The 22403-nt window shown below is 41.7% G+C and overlaps 1 protein-coding gene across 2 annotated transcripts in view; it reads right to left on the bottom strand.

Moving 5' to 3' along the window:
- The window catches only part of CDHR2 (cadherin related family member 2), a 464115-nt gene that overhangs the window by 342232 nt on the left and 99480 nt on the right, over nt 1-22403 (bottom strand). For both annotated transcript variants that reach the window (XM_086931759.1, XM_086931760.1), the window contains exon 2: nt 81-144. In XM_086931759.1, coding sequence (XP_086787885.1) covers nt 81-126 — 46 coding nt within the window. In that variant the 5' untranslated portion in view covers nt 127-144. The remainder of the gene's footprint in view (nt 1-80; nt 145-22403) is intronic.

Below are 22403 nucleotides of genomic sequence, written 5' to 3'. Positions count from 1 at the left end.
TAAGTCAATGTAACCCTGAGAAAGGTGATTTATTACGGCAAGTCGCCTAGCAGACGTGGAGAGAAGTCTCATGTACTTACCTGTCACCATGAAGAAAGCAAACACAGCAAACTGGAAGCCCCTCATTCTGCTGTGGCATTAGCGCTGCAAAGAAAGGGAGAATAAGTTAGGAGGTGGAATTTTGGAGGATATCTAAGTTAAAAGTAGGTTATTTCATGAAGTCTCTCACCCCACAGTGTTTGAGGCACAAACCATAGTCTCTGGTTTTCAGAGAGATCTTGAAAGCTTGGCATTGGTTGTATAACTTCTCAGTCACCTTTTGACATTTCAGAACCTCCCTTATAACACTATAATATTCTAACGTGATTGGCTACAAATAATATATTTTATTAAATATTATTGGGATAAAGGTAAAATAATGTATATGACTCAACTGCTCATACTTTTTTACATTTAGGAAAAAAGATAAGCTAACATACTACCTCATTCATAAAACCGCTTTGCAAAATAGCACAGCTACATCTTCTGTTACCAAAGAATTTTCAGTCCCTTAAGAAAGGTAGTAAAATCTTGCAATTCTAATTGTGACTTGCGGTAATCGTAAATACCATAAGAAGCATGCTCAAAGACTGAATTGCTTTCTTTTATTTTTCTCTTTTAGGCTGTGGACATAATGTCTTAAACAATATCAATGATCGAACGTGTATGTCAATATTGTTTGCTGAAAAGTACAAAAGGGATATGGGCAGAGTTAAATATCAAAGAAAAAGCATTTTAGAAAATATAAATGCCAATGAAAATTATGCAAAAAAAACAAGCCTACGAAATTTAATGGCTGAGCATTTGTTTTGTAGAAGTTGTTTAAAAAAGGAGGAATACCAGAAAGAAAAATCTCAATTTATAAAGTGAGTTGAATTTGCAGAATTCCCCTGAGACAGCCACCATGCATACATCTAAAGATATCAAGGCTGGAGGCAGAAAGGGAACACATGATATTTAGCTAATCTGTAAAGCCTAGGTTCTAAACGTTGGAAATGTATTTATGCGGGTTTCCCTTTCTGTTTGGAGGTGGTTTTATATTTTTAAAGAACTTGCAAAGAATCATCGAATTCCCAGAAATCTTCAACAGTTGTACATTTCCAGGAGCACTCAAACTTCACAAAATGTGCGCTAATAAATCATATGGAAATGTAATGTGACTTCTTTCTACATGAAAAAGTATTTTTCTCATGCAACACTTTAAAATATTGGGCTCTTACTTGCTTTGCCCCACCGGAAATGCACTTACAACTGCCTTGGACACCAGTAAACGTGTATCTGTTCCTAAGTTGGAAACTGTGCAAAATATTGTTAATACCCACACATACAAATGTTGGTGTTGTATTTACTACATTTGCAGAAGCTCCCCACGCACAAACACATCTCAAGACCTTAAGATCAGTGAATCATGGTTTGAAAACCATCACATGTTCCTATCATTTGAGGACACTTTCTTAAAGCTGTGTTGAGGTACCATGTCTGAAGTGGAATTTAAAGCCTGTAAGATGCCTCCCTCATAGAAATATATGTATAAACATGTGAAACCTTCAGTTTCTGGTTCTTGTAGGCCATGGGCCGGTACTGCCTGATATGGAGAACCGAAATTTTTTTATTTTGAGAGGGAGAGTACCTGCACTTCTCAAGACGGATGTAATTCTTTTAATTGTAGATTTCCGGCACTTCTCAGAAACAAGCAGGTACTCTGGTACCGGATACATGCACTTCTCTTTTTCCATTTCAAGCACTGATTACATGTAGACTGAATTCTTTATGATAAGGGTGTATACTCAGCTTACAGTACCGGGTTGTCAGTAAAGAACGAGCAGTGCGCTTGTGAGATGATAAAGGAAAAACTAGCCTTTGTGGAGATTTTGGCAACAAAGGAACAGCAGGCACAAGACCGGCTTTAGGGTGGTGCGACACGTGCAGCCGCACCTGCTGCGGACATTGGTGGTGGGGGAGGGGGGCTGTGTTGAAAACTAAGTTATGGGTTAAAAAGCATGTGAACTTCCTTGTGTGTCACAATTTTCAGGCAGCTATATAAGTTTCAATGTAACTCTGGTGAGTAATGTTCCTGCTGGCGAGAGATCAGATGTTGCCCAGTGGCAGTTTTGACTCATCATAAAGTAGCGCAGAGGGTTAATGTGCCTGCTGCAAAGAACGTGTACCATGCTGATTACACAACTGAGTGTGAGTGACCTATGAGTAGCACTATAAAAAAATGAAATGTGTGTCAGAGAGGAGCTATGGAGAGATGAGGGGCACTGTTGGAGAGTGGAATCGAGGGGATTCGTGAGGCAGGAGGTCATGGGGGGGGGGGGGGGGGGAATGCCAAAAAAGACTCTTGCAACAGGAACCACCAGCGTTTGGTATTCGGTTCTTTGAGGCCCCCAGCTTTGACAGATGAGGTTTTAGTTGCAGCCTGAATAAAAATTTGGATTTGGGGCAAGTCTACAAATGTTCAGCAAAGCAGTATAGTACTTCGCGGAAAAAGCTTGTTGGTCCCAAACTCGATCCGATGGATAAGGCTACCTTCAACAATACGAAATAGGCAATCACAATAAATAAAGTGCATGATACAGCCAGCATTTTGTTGCATAATATCATGTTATAACTTTTCATGCTATGTTAACACAAATGCATACCACTCTGGGAATTTCTTTCTGAAGCACCATTTCTTGCATACACATACATACTTTCTGAGTGCTGTTCCTTGTTAGATCCATAGAATTCTCTACATGACAGACAATACCCATCTACAGGAAAGAGACCAGTGTGCCCTTATGAAAGCAGTTGACACTACTGATGATCCCGCTGGTCAGTTTCTTTAGAGCCTGCTTAATGTGTGCGCACACTTGTAAGGTGCTGCACTCTGTTCATGTATTCATTTTAGTTTTCTCTTCATGCCATTGGATATTAGTTTGCACACAGAAAAGGACCAAATGGCAACTCAACCAGTTCCCAAGTAAGTCTCTTTTTACTTTCTCACAACTAAGTACCCAAATATTAATGTGTTTTTTTACTGACCCCATCCCACTCCTTTAAAAAAAAAAAACATTTTTAGAGTTCTTCAAGTGCTCATCAATGTGTAAATGTCCTGGTGATGTCACTAGCAAAGTGCACTCACAACAGCCAGAAAGAGCAAACAATCCTCGATTGTCCTAAAATGTACATCTCTCCACTCCTCACAATGTTTTAAATACTGTTGTTTACCCTCGTTAGCACTGCACTGTCTCGCTCAGGCCTTATGCAATCTTTTCAATGAATGTTATGTGAATAGGTAATAGTAACTAATTTGATTAGCGGGCACATCCCACTATTTTGAGTATGTGTTGGCGCTTCCGCCCTTTGACTGCTTTAAAGTATTTATGCATTGTTTGCAATCGCAATGCAAATTTGATATTCAAAATGGCGAAACTTTACAAACATACCATTTGAAAGACTTCTATTACGTACAAAAGACCAAATATTTCATCAGTCTAGTCCCATAAAAGCAAAAATTCTAGGAATACCACAGAAAACTGCCGATTTCCCGATAAGCATGATTATGAGAAAGGAATTAATGACTGCAGAGGAGAACACATCTGATAAGGAAAGAGAACAAGAAGTGAAGTCACGTGGGAGAGACAAAGATGACACTGGCAAACAGGCGGAGGAGACAAGAGAACTGAAGAGAAGAGACACATTAAATAGGCAAAAGATGGCAGAGAGAAACATCTGGAAGAGAGTCAGAGACAAGGGAGGCATTAGTTGACCTTGGCTAGGCACCAGAAAGAGACAAAAGAAAGAAAAAGGCAGCAGAGGGAAGACATAGAACTAAACAATAACACATATGGAAGAAACGCCAAATTAAATTCAACAAGCATTGGCATAGCCAAAAGGTCTCTCCTTTGGGATCTTAGAAGTGTTTTGCTAGAGCTATTGGCTTTGACAATGTGTTTACGCTCTGTTGTACAGCAGTGTAAAACCGGCCCACCGAGGACCAGATATCCCAGTTCAGTGACAGTCTGCAGGGCTACCTCAGAGGTAAAACAGACGCCCTCCCCGATGAGTGGGATAATTAAATAGAGACCTAGGCAGGGTGTTGCTTTGTCGTATAGCATGAGTGTTAAACTTGTCCCTGCTGCCCAGCATAGAATGTGTGATGCAAGAGCCTGTTAGAATGTTCTGTGTGCATGTCTGGCAGTTGAATGTGGGCTGAGTGGCAGGAGGCCACTCCTGGTGGGGTTTCTCCTTTATATACTTGACTTACCAACTAACATGAATAAAGGAGCATCAAGAAACTACATGGACTACGTGGCATTTATTTATATCAATGAGTTTGGGCGGGAGTATAGTAGGTCACATCTGAGAAACGCTTTGGTGGTGGGGGAGGGGGCAGGCCTCTTGTAGATATTGGTTATTTCAAGTCTGAGAGGGTTAAAGTAATTTAAAAGCGGGCGGCATCTCCGAGAGCAAAGGGAGAGGTGTGCAGCTAGTGGGTCTAAGGAGGGGGCATAATTGGTGCACTGGTTCCGTTCCACACAACACGCCTTCCTTTAGTGAAGGAGACATTAACGCGAAGTGGGAGGGGTCACCCCCAGCTGCGACATGATGCGTTTCACTGAAATTGGTACGGAAAATACAAATGCAAACCAAAAAAAAAAGCCGTGCGGCCGTGAAAGTGATGAGTGGATAACCCAGACAACCGTAGAACTCCTCAAAATTATTTTTGTGTTCTTTGCGTACATACTACATTCAAAGGAGAATTTCTGCGGGATGAATGAATAGTACTGGTGACCCGTGATCAATATTGAGGCAAGGCTGCCCACAGGGACCTTCACCAGGGCTACAGTTGAAAGAGGGTGTCCATTTGGTTTGTTTCCCTTGCTCTCATCCACATGAGTGAACATCAGTTTTTATATCAGCCCTACCATGCTAACGATGGAGAAACCTAGGTCAATGTTTGCGGCTTTTGCTGAAGTGAATTGCCTTCGTCCCAAAGCCTAGAAATTAAACAAAATGGTAATGAACAATCTAAGGTGTTAGCTGAACATCTACTAAAGTCGTGGTTGTAACTTGCTATTTTGCTGACAACCACACACAACCAAACCCTGGGGGTTTCTATATATTGTTCTATTTCCAATAATCTGATGTCACTCCAAAGAAACACTCAGCTGCGCACTCCATGTTCAAAGTCGACCCCTGCACTGGAGCTCGAGAGGACAGCTCCAGGACAGGACCTGACGTGACTGTGGTATTGGCCCTGTGTGTTTGTGCAAGGCTGTGAAGAAAGCATCTCTTCCAATACAACACCAATGCCCAGCACAGGGCTGGATGCTGACACACAGTGTTTGCATTAGAAGGGAGATGAATAAGATAGCCAGAGTAAGGGCAGAAATTGACTCAAAGTATCCACCCCAACGCTGCAGAATACAAACCGATCTGATGCAATCCACTCGCTTGTTATCTTCCAGACATTCGTACAGCAATACAATATTACCAGAATGGGCGTACAGTAGTGCTTTAAGTGGGCCGGTGCTGTCCAGGACTGGGTACCTGCACTTCTTTCATTTGAAAGGGAGAGTAACCTGCTCTTCTCAGCACCCCTGCAATACATTTAATGGGAGCGTACTGGTACTTCTTAGGAGCGAACAGGTACTGTAGCTGATGAGTGCCAACACTTGTACATTTCCATTCAAAGAACTGGCTAACAGTGCTGACAGAGCTTGGGGTCCTTCACACAGGAAGCCGACGAGCCTGGCCCAGACGAGAGTCTGTTTTAAGACTGTATTTCATGGACGGTAAAGTAGGTGTGGTCAAAAATACCCTGCAATGAAATACCGAGACTGCCACGTGACGCCTATGATAATCCAATGTTGGGTACCCTAGAATAAAGAGTTGTGTCACAACCCTCCCTGAATTATTTGTTTAATGCAGTTTTATATAGTGCGGACTTTACCCAAAGGTGTCAGAGCGCTTTACATTAGAACCAAGAATGTTACATGAGGAAATTTACATACTTACAAATTAGCTTCTCATGTACTTTATTCACTTGCATCACAAATAAATTGAAACCGGCCATGAATATGAAATTAACCTGTTTATTTACTGTACAAGCTGAGTGCATCGGTGGCTCACGAGAGCCACGGGAAGGCTCTTCACGCATTCAACAGGCAGCGGTTTCGAACATGTAGCACAACTGCACCTTGTTGTTTGATCGCACTAACCCATATGCACATTTTATAGCTGTAATTGTTATGCAAAACTACGAAATGTATAATCAAATAGGCCAGTTGAGCTAATGAATGGCTTTTCAGAACCGTTATGCCATGCTGTGATGAGGAAGCCATGTGAGCAGCATAAAGCTTACAAGGGGCTGCTTAATTCCAAGCCATAAATCTGAAAATGAAGTTAGAGGGGGATAATGTCTCGCTTTATTAATCGGGCAGCATACGCATTCTGTGGAAAGCGGGATCATACTTGCAAACAAGCCACAAGAACAGGCGCGGACGAGGAGAGCAACAGGAGAGGGGTGTGCTGACCTGAAAAGCATTAGCCAGCAATTTAAGGCTAATGTTACCACCGTTGCCGCGTGGATTTATAGCCTCACGCATCAAACTGTATTTCCAAACCACATGACAATGATGTAGAGCAAGGAGGGTTCAATCAGAGCACGCAGTGCAGCCCTCTCCCAGGAGATCCCTGGAGGCTTGGGACAAACGGGCGCATGCGTCAAACGGGAAGGGCTCCCGTGGGAAGTGGGAAGAGAAGACTAAGAAAAAATTGAGTCTGTGGGAGCCCTGAAAAGTGCAGCACCACCTTCCCACTGAGTGACCACCCACAGTCTGCGGAAGTCTTTGTTACCACATGACAGGTTGGAGAGTTGGTAGTGATGGTACAGGTGGAGTAGACGTGTAGCGGCGACTCTGAGTTGGAGTGTTGGAGCGTTTGAAAATAAAAATAGTGCCACATTTCGTCCATCATCTTCTGTGTTTTGCTGTTCACCCTATGTGGGAAGGGTATGCCCAGACGTGGGTCCCTTGCTCACTAAGCCACTGGAGTCAAGCTATCCTGGCTGAACACGGCTGATAGCCAGAAACCGGTCCTAGGATGCTTGATTCCGGTCCAGGAAAGGCATGGCTTGGCAGTTCGGGCTGGACTGTTCCCATGAGGCACAGGGTCAAGACTGATTTGCATATGGCCATGTCTGAACTGGGGTGGCTTGGTGAGCAAAATAACGATGGATTAAACCCAGATCTGTGACTGGGGGTGAATGTTTTACCATTGTGCTACATTCCGTCCATCATCTTGTGTGTTTTGCTGTTCACCCTATGTGGGAAGGGTATGCCCAGACATGGGTCCCTTGCTCACTAAGCCACTGGAGTCAAGCTATCCTGGCTGAAGACGGCTGATAGCCAGAAACCGGTCCTAGGATGCTTAATTCCGGTCCAGGAAAGGCATGGCTTGGCAGTTCGGGCTGGACTGTTCCCATGAGGCACAGGGTCAAGACTGATTTGCATATGGCCATGTCTGAACTGGGGTGGCTTGGTGAGCAAAATAACGATGGATTAAACCCAGATCGGTGACTGGGGGTGAATGTTTTGCCATTGTGCAACATTCCGTCCATCATCTTGTGTGTTTTGCGTTTGAAAATGAAAGCACGCTGCAAATGCAAACCAAAAAAAGCTGAGCGGCCGTGAAAGTGACACGGCCGCGCGGCAGTGAAAGTGATTAGACGTGCGGTGGCGACTCTGAGTTGGAGTGTTGGCAGCGTGTGAAAATGAAAGCGTGCTGCAAATGCAGAGAGCAAGGGGGTGGAGGAGCATGCTGTAAGGCTTAATGAGCCATAAAAGAAAGGCAGATGGTGACTGCGCGAGTGCACGCGCGCCTAACCGTTAGCTTGAGGCCAGCAAAAGCCTCTGGTAGCACTTTGAAACCCCACTTACTAAATGTCTCGCAGAACAGCACATGCGCTGGCTCCGGCGAGACCTAAAAAGGGCAGAATTGTAATTTTAAAAGGTTAGATTAAAGCCATAGCTGTCTGCTAGCACCTCCCAGCAGCGCTGGGTGCCGTTAGTAACGGTAGCGTCATTGACACCTTGAGAGGTCGTCTGACCTTTCATGGCACCTTCATCATCTGTCATTTACAAAGTGCAAAAGCCCAAAGCACAAGGATAGTCAAAAACCAGATGTTCAGAATAGAGTCATTTTTTTTGGGAAGGTAACATGACTGCACACTTGAACTATCAAAGGATTCTACAGTTTGACAACTCTACTCTGCACCACTCTATAACACTGCACTCAATGACACTGCACTCTATGACACTGCACTCTAACGGCACTCTACTATGCATGACTGCACTCTACACCACTGCACTCTAAGCAACTGCACTCTATGCCATTCTACTGCACTCTATGTCACTGCACCCTATGCCACTGCGCCACTCTACTCTATGCCAATGCACTCTACAGCACTCTACTCTGCATTGCTCCACACTTATACCACTGCACTCTACCCTTCACCACTCCACTGTACTCTGCACCACTCCACTCCACTCTATGCCACTTAACTCTACGTCACTCTACTCTGCAACAATGCTTTCTCCGCCACTGTACTCTAGGCCACTCTACTCTGCATCACTCCACTCTGCACCACAGCACTCTATGACAGTCTACTCTATACCATGGCATTCTATGCCACTTCGCTCTACTCTGATATAACCTACTCTTTGCCACTGCAGTCTACATCTCTCTATTCGACGCTGTGCCAATCCACTCTACACCATTCCACACTGTGCCTTTCTATATTATTTATTGCTACTCTGGGCTCTACTATAGGGCTTTTCTCAGCCCAGGACCCTTTCAAATTTGTAGGAAAGTAGTACATTCTTCCCACCTGACAAGATTTCTTGCGCAGGATTATAGGAGCTAATAATATTTTTGGGGCATAATGGGGTCCTGCTGTATATACCATCGTAGGCCAAGGCAAGCACTTTTAATGGAGTCCTATCCTTGAACAAATTTCTAGACTGATTGTCCATATTCCGCGAACATCATAACCAACCTTCTTGCTTGAAAGATTTCATACCTGAGTCTTTCTTGATGACACGCTGAATACTTCACGGGTCGAGCCTTCGTCCATGTCTTTCAGTCTTTGCATAAAGCTGATGGAGGGGAAGGGTCTTCCCCCATTGAAATCAGTCTTGGATGCAGGAAGAACAATTTTCACCGGGTGTGCATGTATCTACACTGAATGTATGCATGCTAAGCTCCACATCACATATAAGAGAATAGTCAGTTCATACTACCGCAGTACTGGAGACTCATCACTGTCTGCCTCTGGAGGATACAGAACTGTTCAAAGGGTCACAGCTCATGTGGCCATCTCTTCACATTATGATACATTATGAATCTGCATAGAGCTGTGCTATTTGATTGGCTGTATTGATGTATTGATTTAAAGCTAAGATACCATGCAATTGATTGATTATACACATGTATACAGAAATCTATACTTTCCATGAAGTTTCTAATATTTAGTATAAAAACTTCCACATTTTAAAAAGGCAAAATCTATTCTCTGTGGCTACCCTCACACCCTCCCATCACTGATATAGTTCTGACAAATACTGAAAAGCCTCGCCGTCTTCATAATATTTAGGTGTTTTAACACTTTTAAGAGATTACTCTGCATACTAAATACGTTTTAGAATGTGTGTCTTATTATTGAGTTCCTAAATTTAACTGTGGAGTACTCAGACACCCTTGGTGTTAGAGAGAAGAGATGACAAGGCAAGACATGGGTGTGGCTTAGGCGCTCGCAAGATGGCCTCTCCTTTCTGAAGCTCCGCTACTCGACGGAGCCGAAAACTCTTTTACGCCAGCAGTTCGCTTTGCTGCACATCATGAAATGGATATTCTGAAATCGGAATCTCAGAGGCACAGGTACTTTATTCTCTGGAACCTCTTCCTGCAACGGCTGCGTTTTAAAACCTCGCAATGTGTTCTCCTCAGGACGCGACCGCCATTTTGTTTTATGGTATGTTCTGGCGCTAATCCAGAAGAAGGCATCCTCTTACTAAATGGGACTTCCCTAAGTAAATGAATTTGTTTTGAGGCATCACCTTGCCCCTGGTCTGCCCTACTACTGCACAGACCCAAGATTTTGCTGACTGTTTTTTGTATGCGCATCCCTGGTGTCTTTTGCTTGAGGTTTCTTGCCTTTGCAGATTTGAAGCATTCTGACCTTGCTTCAAACAATGAATCTATCACTCTAGGCATACAGGGTCCTGATTTATTCTAGTCCAGTCAGCGTTATACTTCTAGACCGTGTTCAGTCCCTTTTGGATAGTCACACACCTATCTATGGAGTCTGTCCTTGCGCCTGACCCACGGAGCACTATTTCTAATTTGTCTACTGCTCGCAAGGACCCCATTACCACCTCAAAACGACAATAAAAAGAGCCTAACTTCCCTACAAAGTCCCCATTACCTCTAACCCTGGAGGATTTAATGGATGAGATTAAGCTTATGAAGCCTTTCGTTATGGACACCAATGCCACTCTTCAATGAATGGAGGAAAAATGGTCCAACCTGGAATCTAGAGTGACGATGATAGAGCAGCGGGTCAGCGATGTTCAGGATGTCTCCTCCAAGTGCAAGACCATGTCCAAAGAAATTGTTGTCCTCAAACAACAGACGGAGGATTTGGAAAATTGAAATAGGAGAAACAACCTCAGAATTCATGGCATTCCGGAGGGGGCACAGGGCTCAGACATGCTATCTTTTCTTAAGTTTCACATCCCTAAAATTGTGGGCCTCAAGGAAGACATCAACCTTAATTTACAATGTGCTCACCGCTTAGGTCCCAAAGCTGGGGGTCCCTCATCCTCCTCTTCAAACAGTCATCCTCGAGAGATTACTATTCTCTTTCTTGAGTACACTGACCATATAATGGTCTTGTCAGCAGGTAAGCAACAAAAACAAATGCTGTGGTCAGGACAGAAAGTATTCTTTTTCCAGGATGTGGCCCGTGCTACTGAGGATTGATGTAAAGAATTTCTTTCTCTCCGCCCTGCTTTACGCTCCATGAATGCTAGATACGGTCTTGTGCATCCCTGGTTTTTTAAGGTCGCCTACAAAGAAAGGACATTCTTCTTTGATCGCCCGGATGATTTGAGACAATTTATTGCCCGCCACAAAGGAGAGGAGATGGACCTTTGGAAAACTTGAACTGAAATTATTTCTCCTCTTTTCCTATTTGGATAAAGTTCCTTTTTTCCATTAACCTTGCTATTGTATTTCTCAGTAGGTATGTTGTTCTCGTTGTTAACTCCATGTTTATTCTGATGTTTATTATATATCTGTCTTTTTCAGGTTGATCCGACCTTATGTCTGTACAGATACCCCCTCCTTGGTGTATCCTTTCCAAAGAGCCTTCTTCCTAATCCTAGTATGTACAGTTCTTCTTCCTTGTTGGTAAGTGATTATTCCAGTTATTGGTCTTATCTGTCTTTCTTCAGCCTCTTCTCCCTTACATGGTTTGCCTCTTGCTGTTCTTGTTTCTATTTCTACCTTCTTTGGTTCCTTTCTTTTGCTGCTGCTAGCCTATATATCAATTTGCATTTTTTTGGTCTCTACTGACATTTTTGTTTGTGTCCACATGTTGGTCGTTTTGCTGTTCGCGCCTCCTCGCCTCCTCATGTTATTTTTCCTACACCTGTTGTGTACTTCTTCAACTTTGACTGAAGCTTTTCAGCTTTCTGTCAGCTTCTCTTCCTATTTCATGTATGTATGTATGTATTGGCATACTTATATAGAGCTATGTCTGTCACCCAACGGGCATCCTGGCGCTTAGACTTTGATCATCCATACATGATGTTACCAGCTACTGTCCCACTTACTCTGCTCTGGGAAAGAGGTGATTTTTGAAGGCTTTCTTGAAGGAAGTAATATCTCCCGCAGTTCTAAACCCCAGCGGCAAGGAGTTCCACAGTCTTGCTGCAGTAAACCTAAAGGATCGGCCTCCCATCCGGGATCTCAAAATCTTGGGAACTGATACCAAGCAGGCTGAGGCCGAACGGAGAGATCTGGAAGGAGTATACCAGGAGAACAAGTCTTGCAATGGTGCCGGTCCCTGACCATGAAGGGCCCTAAACACCAAGCAGAGGGCTTTAAAATCAATCCGCTGAGAGACTGGCAACCAATGGAGATCCTTTAGTGCCTTTACAGATGAATCAGAGCGACGACGCGAAAGAGCCAATTCATGCTCCTTTCTTTTTTTCTTTGCTCTGTACTTTTTGTCCCCTTTCCTCAGATATCTTTTTCTTTCTCCTTTATTTCCAGTTTGACATTTTGCTTTTATTTTACAGTGATTTTTATAATGTTTCGGTTTTCACTGTACGGTAATTGTATATGGCTATCACTTTGTACGGCTCATGGTTATTTCTATCTTTTTCTTCCTTTTTTCATGGCTGGTAATGTTCGAATTGTGTATTGGAATCTGAAGAGCTTACTGAACCCTATTAAGAAACAAAGGGTATTTACTCATTTATCTCGTATACAATGTAAGATTGCTTTGTTGCAGGAAACCCATCTTACAGAAAAAGATATTAACGCTCTCAAAAGACATTGGGTGGGTCTTGCTTTTGGTTCTCCTGCTAAAGAGAGAAAGAATGGAGTGGTGACCTTATTTCATAAATCACTGTCTGTGACAATTGAGAACGAGGAGAGAGGTAACGACGGTAGATGGCTTCTCATTCACTTGGCTATTAATTGAATCCCCCTGTCCCTTCTTTATATATATGGTCCTACGGGTTTGGATGCTCAATTTTGGCAGTCCATGTCGCATGTCCTACATTCCTGTCTTAATCCGAATGTCCTAGTTGGTGGGGATTGTAACCTGATTATGGATCCCTTCATTAACAGACAATCCCATTCTAGGTATATTCCTAAGAAGATGCAAAAAGCTTTCCTAAACATTATCCAAACAAGGGGGATGGTAAATGCCTGGAGAATTTGTAAGCCAGATAATTTAGAATACACTTTCTACTCCCCTACACATAATTCAAGTTCAAGAATAGATTACATCTTCATGTCTCCTCAACCACTCCCTAATTTAACTCACACTGAGATTTGATCCATTTTGATATCTGATCACACCCCAATATATATCAATGTAGATTTACCTTCAGCCTCTTCTAAATCTCGTAGGTGGCGCTTGAATAATGTACTACTTGAAAACCCAGTTTTGTGGAGCATTTTAAATATTTTATTCTTGAGTTCTTTCAATCAAATATTACCCCAGACATTTTATTTCCTGCAGTGTGGGATGCGTTTAAGGCACCAGCCAGGGACTTTATTATAAATTATGTTGCTGTCAAAAAGAAAAAATCCCTTAAGGAATCCTCTTCTCAATCTCTAGTGTCCTCTATCAAGCACTTGAAGCACGTCTACCACACATCTAATACCAATAATACGCTTAAGCAGCTTATTACTGCTAAATTGCATTTTAATACGAAATCCAATAAGGAGGCTTCGGGGACCTTATTAAAGATGAATTCAAAATTTTATGGAGGTCGCAGAGCATTGCTAGAGAATTATTTAAAAGTTAAGTCTCAAAAATCTAGAGTAAATAATATTATTGATGATAAAGGTAATAATCATTTTAGAGATGAAGAAATATTACACTGTTTTTTGGATTTTTTAAAAACTTTCTATACCCCAAATCATCTCCCCCCCAATTTTGCACTAGATTCTTTCTTTGACTCTCTGCCTCCACGCACGTCTTCTTCTCCCGACTGTTCCTTTCTTGACCAAGATATATCTCTTTCTGAGATTAAGACTGTCTTATCCTATTACCCAAAAATAAAGCTCCGGGCCCTGATGGCTTCATTGCTCAAAGTTATGCTTGTTTCTCGCAAAGACTTCTTCCCAATCTCCTCTCTCTTTATCAACATTTCACCTCGCAACAGGCGGCTCGAGGCACGTTTTTAGAGGCTATGATTTGCCTTGTCCCACAGAAAGATAAAGAACCTTCATCTTGTGCCAACTATCGCCCCATTTCTTTGATAAATTTAGATTGTGAGATTTATGCTAAAGTACTGGCTCTCCATTTAAACCAAGTGATCCCTGATCTGATCAGGGTGGAGAAATGTGGGTTGTCAAAGGCAGGAATATATTTGTTAACTCTAGACATTTTTAAAATATAATACACCTTGCTTCTAAAAGCCTCACTTCCTCAGCTGCTATAACTGTAGATGCTGAAAAAGCCTTTGATCGGCTCTATTGACCTTTTATGATGCGCACTCTCTTTTTTTATTTTTATTTATTTTATTTTATTTGTATGTTCACAGCAACACATTAGTACACCATAAGAGTTAAAACCAAGATATTATATAAGCAGTATACAAAATAAGGCATTAGACAACCTAAAACAAGTAATTATATCATTACAATACATGAGACAATTAATAGCCAGTGTAAATCCATTATTAACAAAAATAGTTCATTCTTATATTCAATCTCAATCTTCATAGTAATCAGAGAAGGAACCCCACATTTTCGTGCCCATCTTCTTTTTTCTCCTCGATCCACTAATAGAGAAAAGCCCCCACTCCAGTTTATATAAGCTGTGCATTCTTGCTTGCCATTGTTGATAATCAGGCGGCTTTTCCTGAAGCCACTCACTAGCTATACATAATCGTGCCACTGTCATAGAAAAAAAAATAAAGTGGCGGTGTGGGTATAAGCTCTCCAAGGAGCTATTTATGGGTATTTTCCCCAAGAGCATCATAGCAGATGTAATAGTTAAAGGGATATTAATAACTAATGAAATTAACTTTTCAATTCCTCCTATAAAACAATGTTGCCTGGGGCAAGAGAAAAAAATATGAATACTATCTGCATGGTCAGCCTTACATCGAAAGCATTTGCCGTCATATCCCTCGCCCCACTTGGCCATGCGTTCAGGTGTATAATATAAATCAAACACCATCTTAAAAAATTGGGCTTTTAAATTCGCAGACATTAATGCCTCTTTTGACAGCATAAGTAGATCTTCCACCACTATATCTGAATCTCCTAGAGTGTTAGCCCACTTTGCCCTTATTTTCTCAAGATCATCTGTCTTTTCCCTTAATAATATCTGATACAAAAACCCTATTTTAAGCTGTTTATTAATCCCTTCTATTACTTTGTTAGTTTGCAAAGTTAACTTCTGTCTAAAGAAAAAATCCCGTATTTGCAGAAATTTAAAAAAATAAGCTCTAGGAAAAGAAAAATGTTCCCTTAACTCATCAAATGATTTACACGTGCCATCTTCCAAACAAATATCCCCCAGCCACCTCACCCCTTTCCTCTGCCAGTTCTGTGACATTCCATCTGAAAATATCGTAGGCAGTATCCTAGATGCTTTGAAAGGTGTATAGTACGATAATTTCCCTACAGCCATTATTCTGGCAAGTCATCTCCAAACCTTATATGCACCCAGCAAAACCTTGAAGAGAGTGCGTTTATAATAGCTTCCGTCTATTTCAATAAATAGACTCTGCTTCGCACATGACCCTAGTACAATTTCAAAGATAGATGGGTGGTTGGACATATGATCGACTGTCTCCCCTGTAAGCAGTATCCTCATTTTCAATAAAAAGCAAATCACATAGTAAAGAAAAAAATCCGGGACCGCCAACCCCCCCTCTCTAATGGTAGCATCATATACTTCATCGCCCGCCTTGGCTTTCCAGGGCTCCAGATAAATTTGCCACATAGAGATTGCAGGGCCTGTATCCTGTATTTGGGGAATTCCAAAGGTATCGACCTGAACAGGTATAAAACCTTAGGTACAACATTCATTTTAATAATGTTAGTCCGACCAATAATGGTAAAATACAAACGTTCCCACCTATCAAGAGACGTCTTAATTTTAACATACAAATCATCCCAATTAGCATCAACCAGCTCCGTCATATTAGCTTTAATCAATATCCCCAAATAAATGACTTCTTTAACCACCCTTTCATCTTCCCATGTTAAGGCTTCTGAACACAAGATCTGGGTCTTTGATTCATTGAGTTTGTACCCTGTTACCTATCCAAACTCCTTAGCAAGCCTCTTAATCTCTACAATGGCTGTTCCCGGATTAACTGTTATGACAGCGATGTCATCCGCATACGCGAAAACAGAAAAGGAATAATCAAAAACATAATACGGGCGGATAAGTATGTTCCGGCTTAATTGTTCTATAAAAGGATTAATATACAGGGCAAATAATGGGAACATGGGCAACCTTGGAGAGTCCCTCGGGTAATATTCAAAGAGTCTGACTCTGAAAGTAATCCCATGGCAGATATCCTAGCCTTTGGTGAAGAATAAAGGGATTGTACTGATACAATAAATTTCTGACCGAATCCCATTTTGGCCATGAGACTACACATATAGCCCCAGTGCACCCGGTCAAACGCTTTTTCAGCGTCAAGTAAAAAAAGCGCTAATTCTTTATTATTCACAGCAGCGGTGTCAAATAACGTAATAACTTTATTTATATGATCTACCATGCCTCTTTTAGGTATAAAACCATGCTGTTGCGGAGATACTAAAGATGCTATAACTTCAGATAAGTGATTGGCTCGATTCTCAAGTGGCATGGTTTTGGCCCTGCTATTCTGTCTTTCATTAGTTTGCTCTATTCCTCCCCAACTACTTTGGTCTTTGTCAATGGGTTGCAATCATCCTATTTTACTCTTCAAAGGAGCACTCGTCAGGCTGCCCTTTATCCCTTTACTGTTTATACTATCCCTCGAGCCTTTCCTTCACTCCTTAAGACATTCCTCTCTATTTCGAGGGTTTCGGCACAAAACGTCTGAAATCAAGTACACTGCTTATGCAGATAACAGCTTGGTATATATATACGATCCCCTGGTTTCCTTGCCTGCTTTTATTGATCTCTTGTCTTCATATGCTTCTGTATCGGGTTACAAACTAAACTTTACCAAGTCTGAAGTCCTTCCCCTAAACAAATTTTGTCTAAAAGAAATGTTTGCGGACAAGGGTTTTAAATGGAATCCCAATCACATTACTTGGCTGTGCATTAAGTACTGCACATTTATTTCCAAATTGATTCAACTCAATTTGGATGATGTTCTACTTAAAGTGCTATCCATGTCCGAGAAATGGTCACCACTGTATTTGTATTGGTGGGGCAGGCTGGATACAATCAAGATGATGATATTACCTGTTATTAATTTCTATCGCTCCAAGCTAAAATTCCATTGACATTCTTTAAGTCCCTTAATAGCTCCTTAAATAAGTTTTAATGGAACAAACGGAAGGCATGTATCTCTTTGTCTTTGTTGTTGCCACCCAAAGATGGGGGGGGGGGGGCGTCAATTTTCCCAACTTCAGACAGTATCACTTCTCTTTTTTAATACAACAACTTTTACTGCATCTCTCCTCTTCTGTAGATACTCCTTACGGTCTGGCATAACTTGGAGGAATCTATGATTCAACCTTTTTCTTTTCCATCATTAACTAGTTTTCCTCATCCTTTTCGCTCCTTTAAAATCTCCCACTATTTCACATTCTATAGTAGTTATATATCCAGTTTGGACTAAAACTCTTTCTTCTTTGCAGAAGTTTCTTGACGCCTCTATATGGCACAATAAATCCATCAAGCTTGCCAATCGCATTATTTTTTGGAAGGAGTGGGCCAACAAGGGGGTTACTCAATTTAGGTATCTCTTCCGTGGTGCTCTTCGTCTCTCCTTTAGTGTGCTTCAATCTCAATATGGCTTACCCACCTCCTCTTTTCATAAATATGATTCTTTGAAAATGATCTTGACTCAGCAGTGCTCCCTTCTTTCCTCAACTTTTTTACCTTCAACGTATTTATTATTAGTGTCCCTGTCTACTGCCTCATCCCTCCGGCCATCTCACATACACAAATATCTGCACTATTCTCTCCCTAACAGATTGAAGAGTAAAGTGGAATTGTTATGGGAATCCGATCTACAACAAACTTTCTCTACACACACTTGGAATGCTTTCCGGGCACGTTTACACCACACCTCTTGTAATGCTAGCACTACTCAGACTCTTTATTACTTTTATAACAGGCTGTATTTACACCATCATCCATCTCTAAATATACCCTGGGATCTTCACCTGCTTGTTGGACCTGCTCAACTATTCCGGGTACTTACTTACACTCCTTTTTCTTATGTCCACATGTTACCTACTTTTGGTTAAAAATGTGTAAAACTATTTCCTCCATATGTTTTATTAGTTTTCCTTTTACAATGAACTCTATATTTTTCGGAAGTATCTCCCCAGTATGTTTCGGTGCCCGTAAACTTGGTTAATTTGTCGATCTGTTATTGGCTATTGCCTTTCAGGTGATTACTTCCAATTGGAAAATCGCCTCCAAGATCACCTTTTCTATCTGGTGGAACCTTCTTTGTCAACACCACAGACTGGACAGAGCTTATGTTACCTCTTCTCTTCAACTTCTTCGAAAAGAGACCTTTTGGTCCCCACATACTAATTATATCTATCCTCCCGTTCAACTCATACCCAGGACAGCACTTTTGTTTTTCAATCTCCATGATCTGTACGGTCGTAAGTTTCCCATACTGTACATATTAGAAATTTGCGATAACCTTTGCATTATATGAACATTCACTGTGCAATTATTGAAGTTAAATTTGATTATTTTTGTAAGTAACGCTGGATTTATCTTATGTATGTTCCCTTTTTTCCCTTTTCTTTTCCCTTTTATAAAAATATAAAAAATGTTAAGATAATATGGTACATCCCTCTATTTTGACTTTTTTACTCTTTGTTAATTGTTTTGTTATTTTATAACATATTTTATTAGACCTTTACATTTATGTACTACGACTCTCAGGTTACATTTTATCTCTGCTGTAAGTTGTACCCCGGTTCTTCTTATATTTTAATAAACCTACGTGAAACTTAAAAAAGAAAAGGCAGGATACAAAGAGAAACATGAGTAGGCGCCACCAAAAAAGGTGGCAAGTAAGGTAAGGCAATTAACTAGCATGAGCATTTTTATGTACTTTGAAGTTATTACAGAAAGACAACAAACTAAAATATGTGGGTCAATTTCACCCTTGCTAAGTACGTTTCATGAATTAATTTTAAGTCAATTCTAAAATGTAAGACACTTTCACCTCAGTAAGCAGTTCTGGTTCTAAAATCAAACATTTTTGCGGTAGATTAACTAAAATAACATGAATATCTATTGTGCCCTTAAATTGATTTCTTGCAGTCATTTATGGTATTAAACCCACAATCTTCTCATAGGGGTAGCCACTGAAATCTAATCTGTTTTCATCAATGTCTATGGGCTAAAGTGCTTTATAGCCATGGCCTTTACATTGAAGCTGAAATCCTTTGTGGAGACTCCCCAACTGACTTTTAACAAGAGTGTCGGCTACATCTAATTGAACACCTTATTTCCTCCTCCCGTGGTCTGTGTCCAATTTTCAGCACCCATTTCACATCCTTGATTATATCCAATGTCTTACCAGCCTACTTCTGTGTCAAATGTTCTCTCTTTATCATGTGCAATTGTCTGAAGGTGTTGATGTTAAGGTGTAGGTGCAATACAGCGGCACTTAGTTGTACAATACGGTCATTTACGAGTGCAGAGCAATTTTACTGATTGACCCAACAGATTTCCTCACATAAAAATTCTGAAAGTAAGGTGACTTTTTCTGGACAAACTAACCTGCTTACTTGGGTGCGGATTGTGAGATTAAACAGCCCTTTTAGCGCGGCCGTTACCACACAATACCATTACCACACATCCTTAACAATGCATAAGTCTTTACAATGCATGTCTTTAACTTGCAAACTTTTACCACGCATATACCTTTACCACGCATGCCTTTACATCGAAAATGTAAGTATTTCGCAGGTAAGTATATTTTAAGGCAAGGACATTTTTTGGATTTAGGTTAGGTAGGGGTATTTGGGTGGCAAGGGTATTTTTAGGGTTTAGGGTGGGTAAGGGTATTTGGGTGGGAAGGGTATTTTTAGGGTTTAGCGTGGGTACTGGTATTTAGGTGGCAAGCGTATTTTTAGGGTTTAGGATGTTTAGGTTTTAGTGGTTGGGATCGATAAGGTTATATATTACCTACTGGCAGTCACCAGTAGGTAGTTATAGTTAGATCCTAGTTTCCATAGGAAAAGCATTTTTTTGATTTGCTAATAACTTTGGCATAGTTTGACGAATCTTCCTGAAATTCTCCCCCCCCTCCCCCCCCCCCCCCCCCAAAATTCTATCCAGGTCAGCTCCTATCCTGAAAGTTTGGGGGTGATTTGTCAAACGGGGGCTGAGAAAAAAGGAGGGTCCCAAAACTCTTTTTCTCCATGTTAGTTTCCATAGGGAATTTTGCGACGAGCTACAGCTTGAACTGCTGAACAGAATTACCCCAATTTTGGCAGAAAGGTAGGGCTTGGTTCAGGAAGCGACATTTCTTTTAAATGGCGTAAATCCGTTCAGTCGTTTTTGAGAAATTAAAAAAATAGGAGTGAAAAAATCATTTTCCATAGGGAACTTTGTGCAAGGCTACAGCCGAAACTACTGAACGGAATTACTCCACATTTGGCAGAAAGGTACTGATTGGGTCAAAAAGCAACCCTTTTAAACATGGTGTAAATCCATTCAGTAGTTGCTGAGAAATTAGGATATCTGGGCGGAGCCTAAGTCGCGTGCGCGAGCTTCACTGTGATTGGCTGCTTGCACTCCAAACCAGGAAGTGTTGGCAGCAATCTTGTGGCTCGGTAGAAGCGGGTCACCCAAAAATGGAGAAACAAAGGTATAAAACAAGAGAAGGGGGCAGGGTAGAAAAACCCTGACCCACTAGGTCTGCTCAGGGGTCCCAGAAGGACCCCAGGGCCCAAAACCCAAAAAATCATTAAAAGAAATTATAAAATTGGCGCAATTCGCGCTGGGGTCGCAGGTTCTCGCGTTTTATTTTAATGAGGCCCTTGGGTGGGATAGGTTCCGGGGGTATTTCTTAAAAAATAGCAGGGGCTCTCAGGGGTTGTGGGGGTCTGTGGAGTCCGCACAGCCCCAGGGCTTCAATCATGTTGGGAGGGGTTTGTGCTACCCCCTCCTGGAGTCTTCTATGTGCTTGTAACTTTGGCATCGTTTGACAAAGTTGACCAAAAAGTTTCTTTTTTTGATTGGTTCCTATATTGAAAGTTTGGGGGTGAATGGTGTATGAGGGGCTGAGAAAAAAGAAGGTCCTAAAACGTGTTTTCTCCATGCAATTTCCATATGAAACTTTTCATAAGACTACAGGTGAAACTGCTGAACAGAATTACGCCAAATTTGGCAGGGAGAAAGGTGATGGTCCAGAAAGTATGCTTTTGTTTTAATGGTGTAAATCCGTTCAGTAGTTTTTGAGAAATGTCAAATTTTACTGATATCGATATTTGAGAATTCTGACATGTGATTGGCTGAGGGGTTACAAGCACCAGCTAGCGGATCATTGGCTGTGAATGATTGAAGCAAAACCAAAGGGGATGATGGATGGAGTGTTGAACAATGCAAACACTCACCCCCAGTCAACTGATCTGGGTTTAATCCATCATCATTCTTTAGCTCACTCCACCACCCCAGTTCAGACATGGCCATATGCAAATCAGTCTGACCCTGTGCCTCATGGGAACAGTCCAGCTCGAACTGCCAAGCCATGTCTTCCCTGGACCAGAAACAAGCATCCTGGAACTGGTTTCTGGCTAATCAGTCTTTGAAACCAGGAAGTGTTGGCAGCATTTTGTGATTTACTCCGTCAGCTCGCATCTCTCCGTGTAGAAGCCATCGGCTCTGCAGTTTTACTGTGCGAGGCAACACTGGCATATGTGTCTGTGTGAGAAATGCCTTTCAAGCTGCCTCTCCTCATATCACCAGGTTGCGTGTATGTTTTTAGAAGCCCGTCCGTCAGCTCGGAGCTCTGTAACTCAGTCTGTCGGTACGATCCCTTACACTACCCAAAGACTACTCAAACACCACTGCATTGTCGTGAACTCTAAACCTCTACCCTCAGCAGGACCGCCTACACTACACAAATAACACTGACCTACCCTAAACCCTAAAATACTACCACCAGCACAACCTCCTACACTACCCACACACCACTGAATTGTCGTAAACCCTAAAATAGTACCCCTAGCAGGACCCCCTACACTACCTAAACACCACTGCAGTACCTTAAATCCTAAAACACTACTCTGAGTATGACCCCTACACTACACAAACACCACTGCACTTCCGTAAACCATAAAACACTACTCCCAGCATGACCCCCCTAGACTACCCAAATACCACTGTACTGCAGTAAACCCTTAAACAC

The sequence above is a fragment of the Lissotriton vulgaris genome, chromosome 7 (assembly GCF_964263255.1).
Source record: "Lissotriton vulgaris chromosome 7, aLisVul1.2, whole genome shotgun sequence".
In the NCBI taxonomy this organism is placed as follows: domain Eukaryota; kingdom Metazoa; phylum Chordata; class Amphibia; order Caudata; family Salamandridae; genus Lissotriton; species Lissotriton vulgaris.
This window is presented reverse-complemented; position numbering and strand designations above follow the sequence as displayed.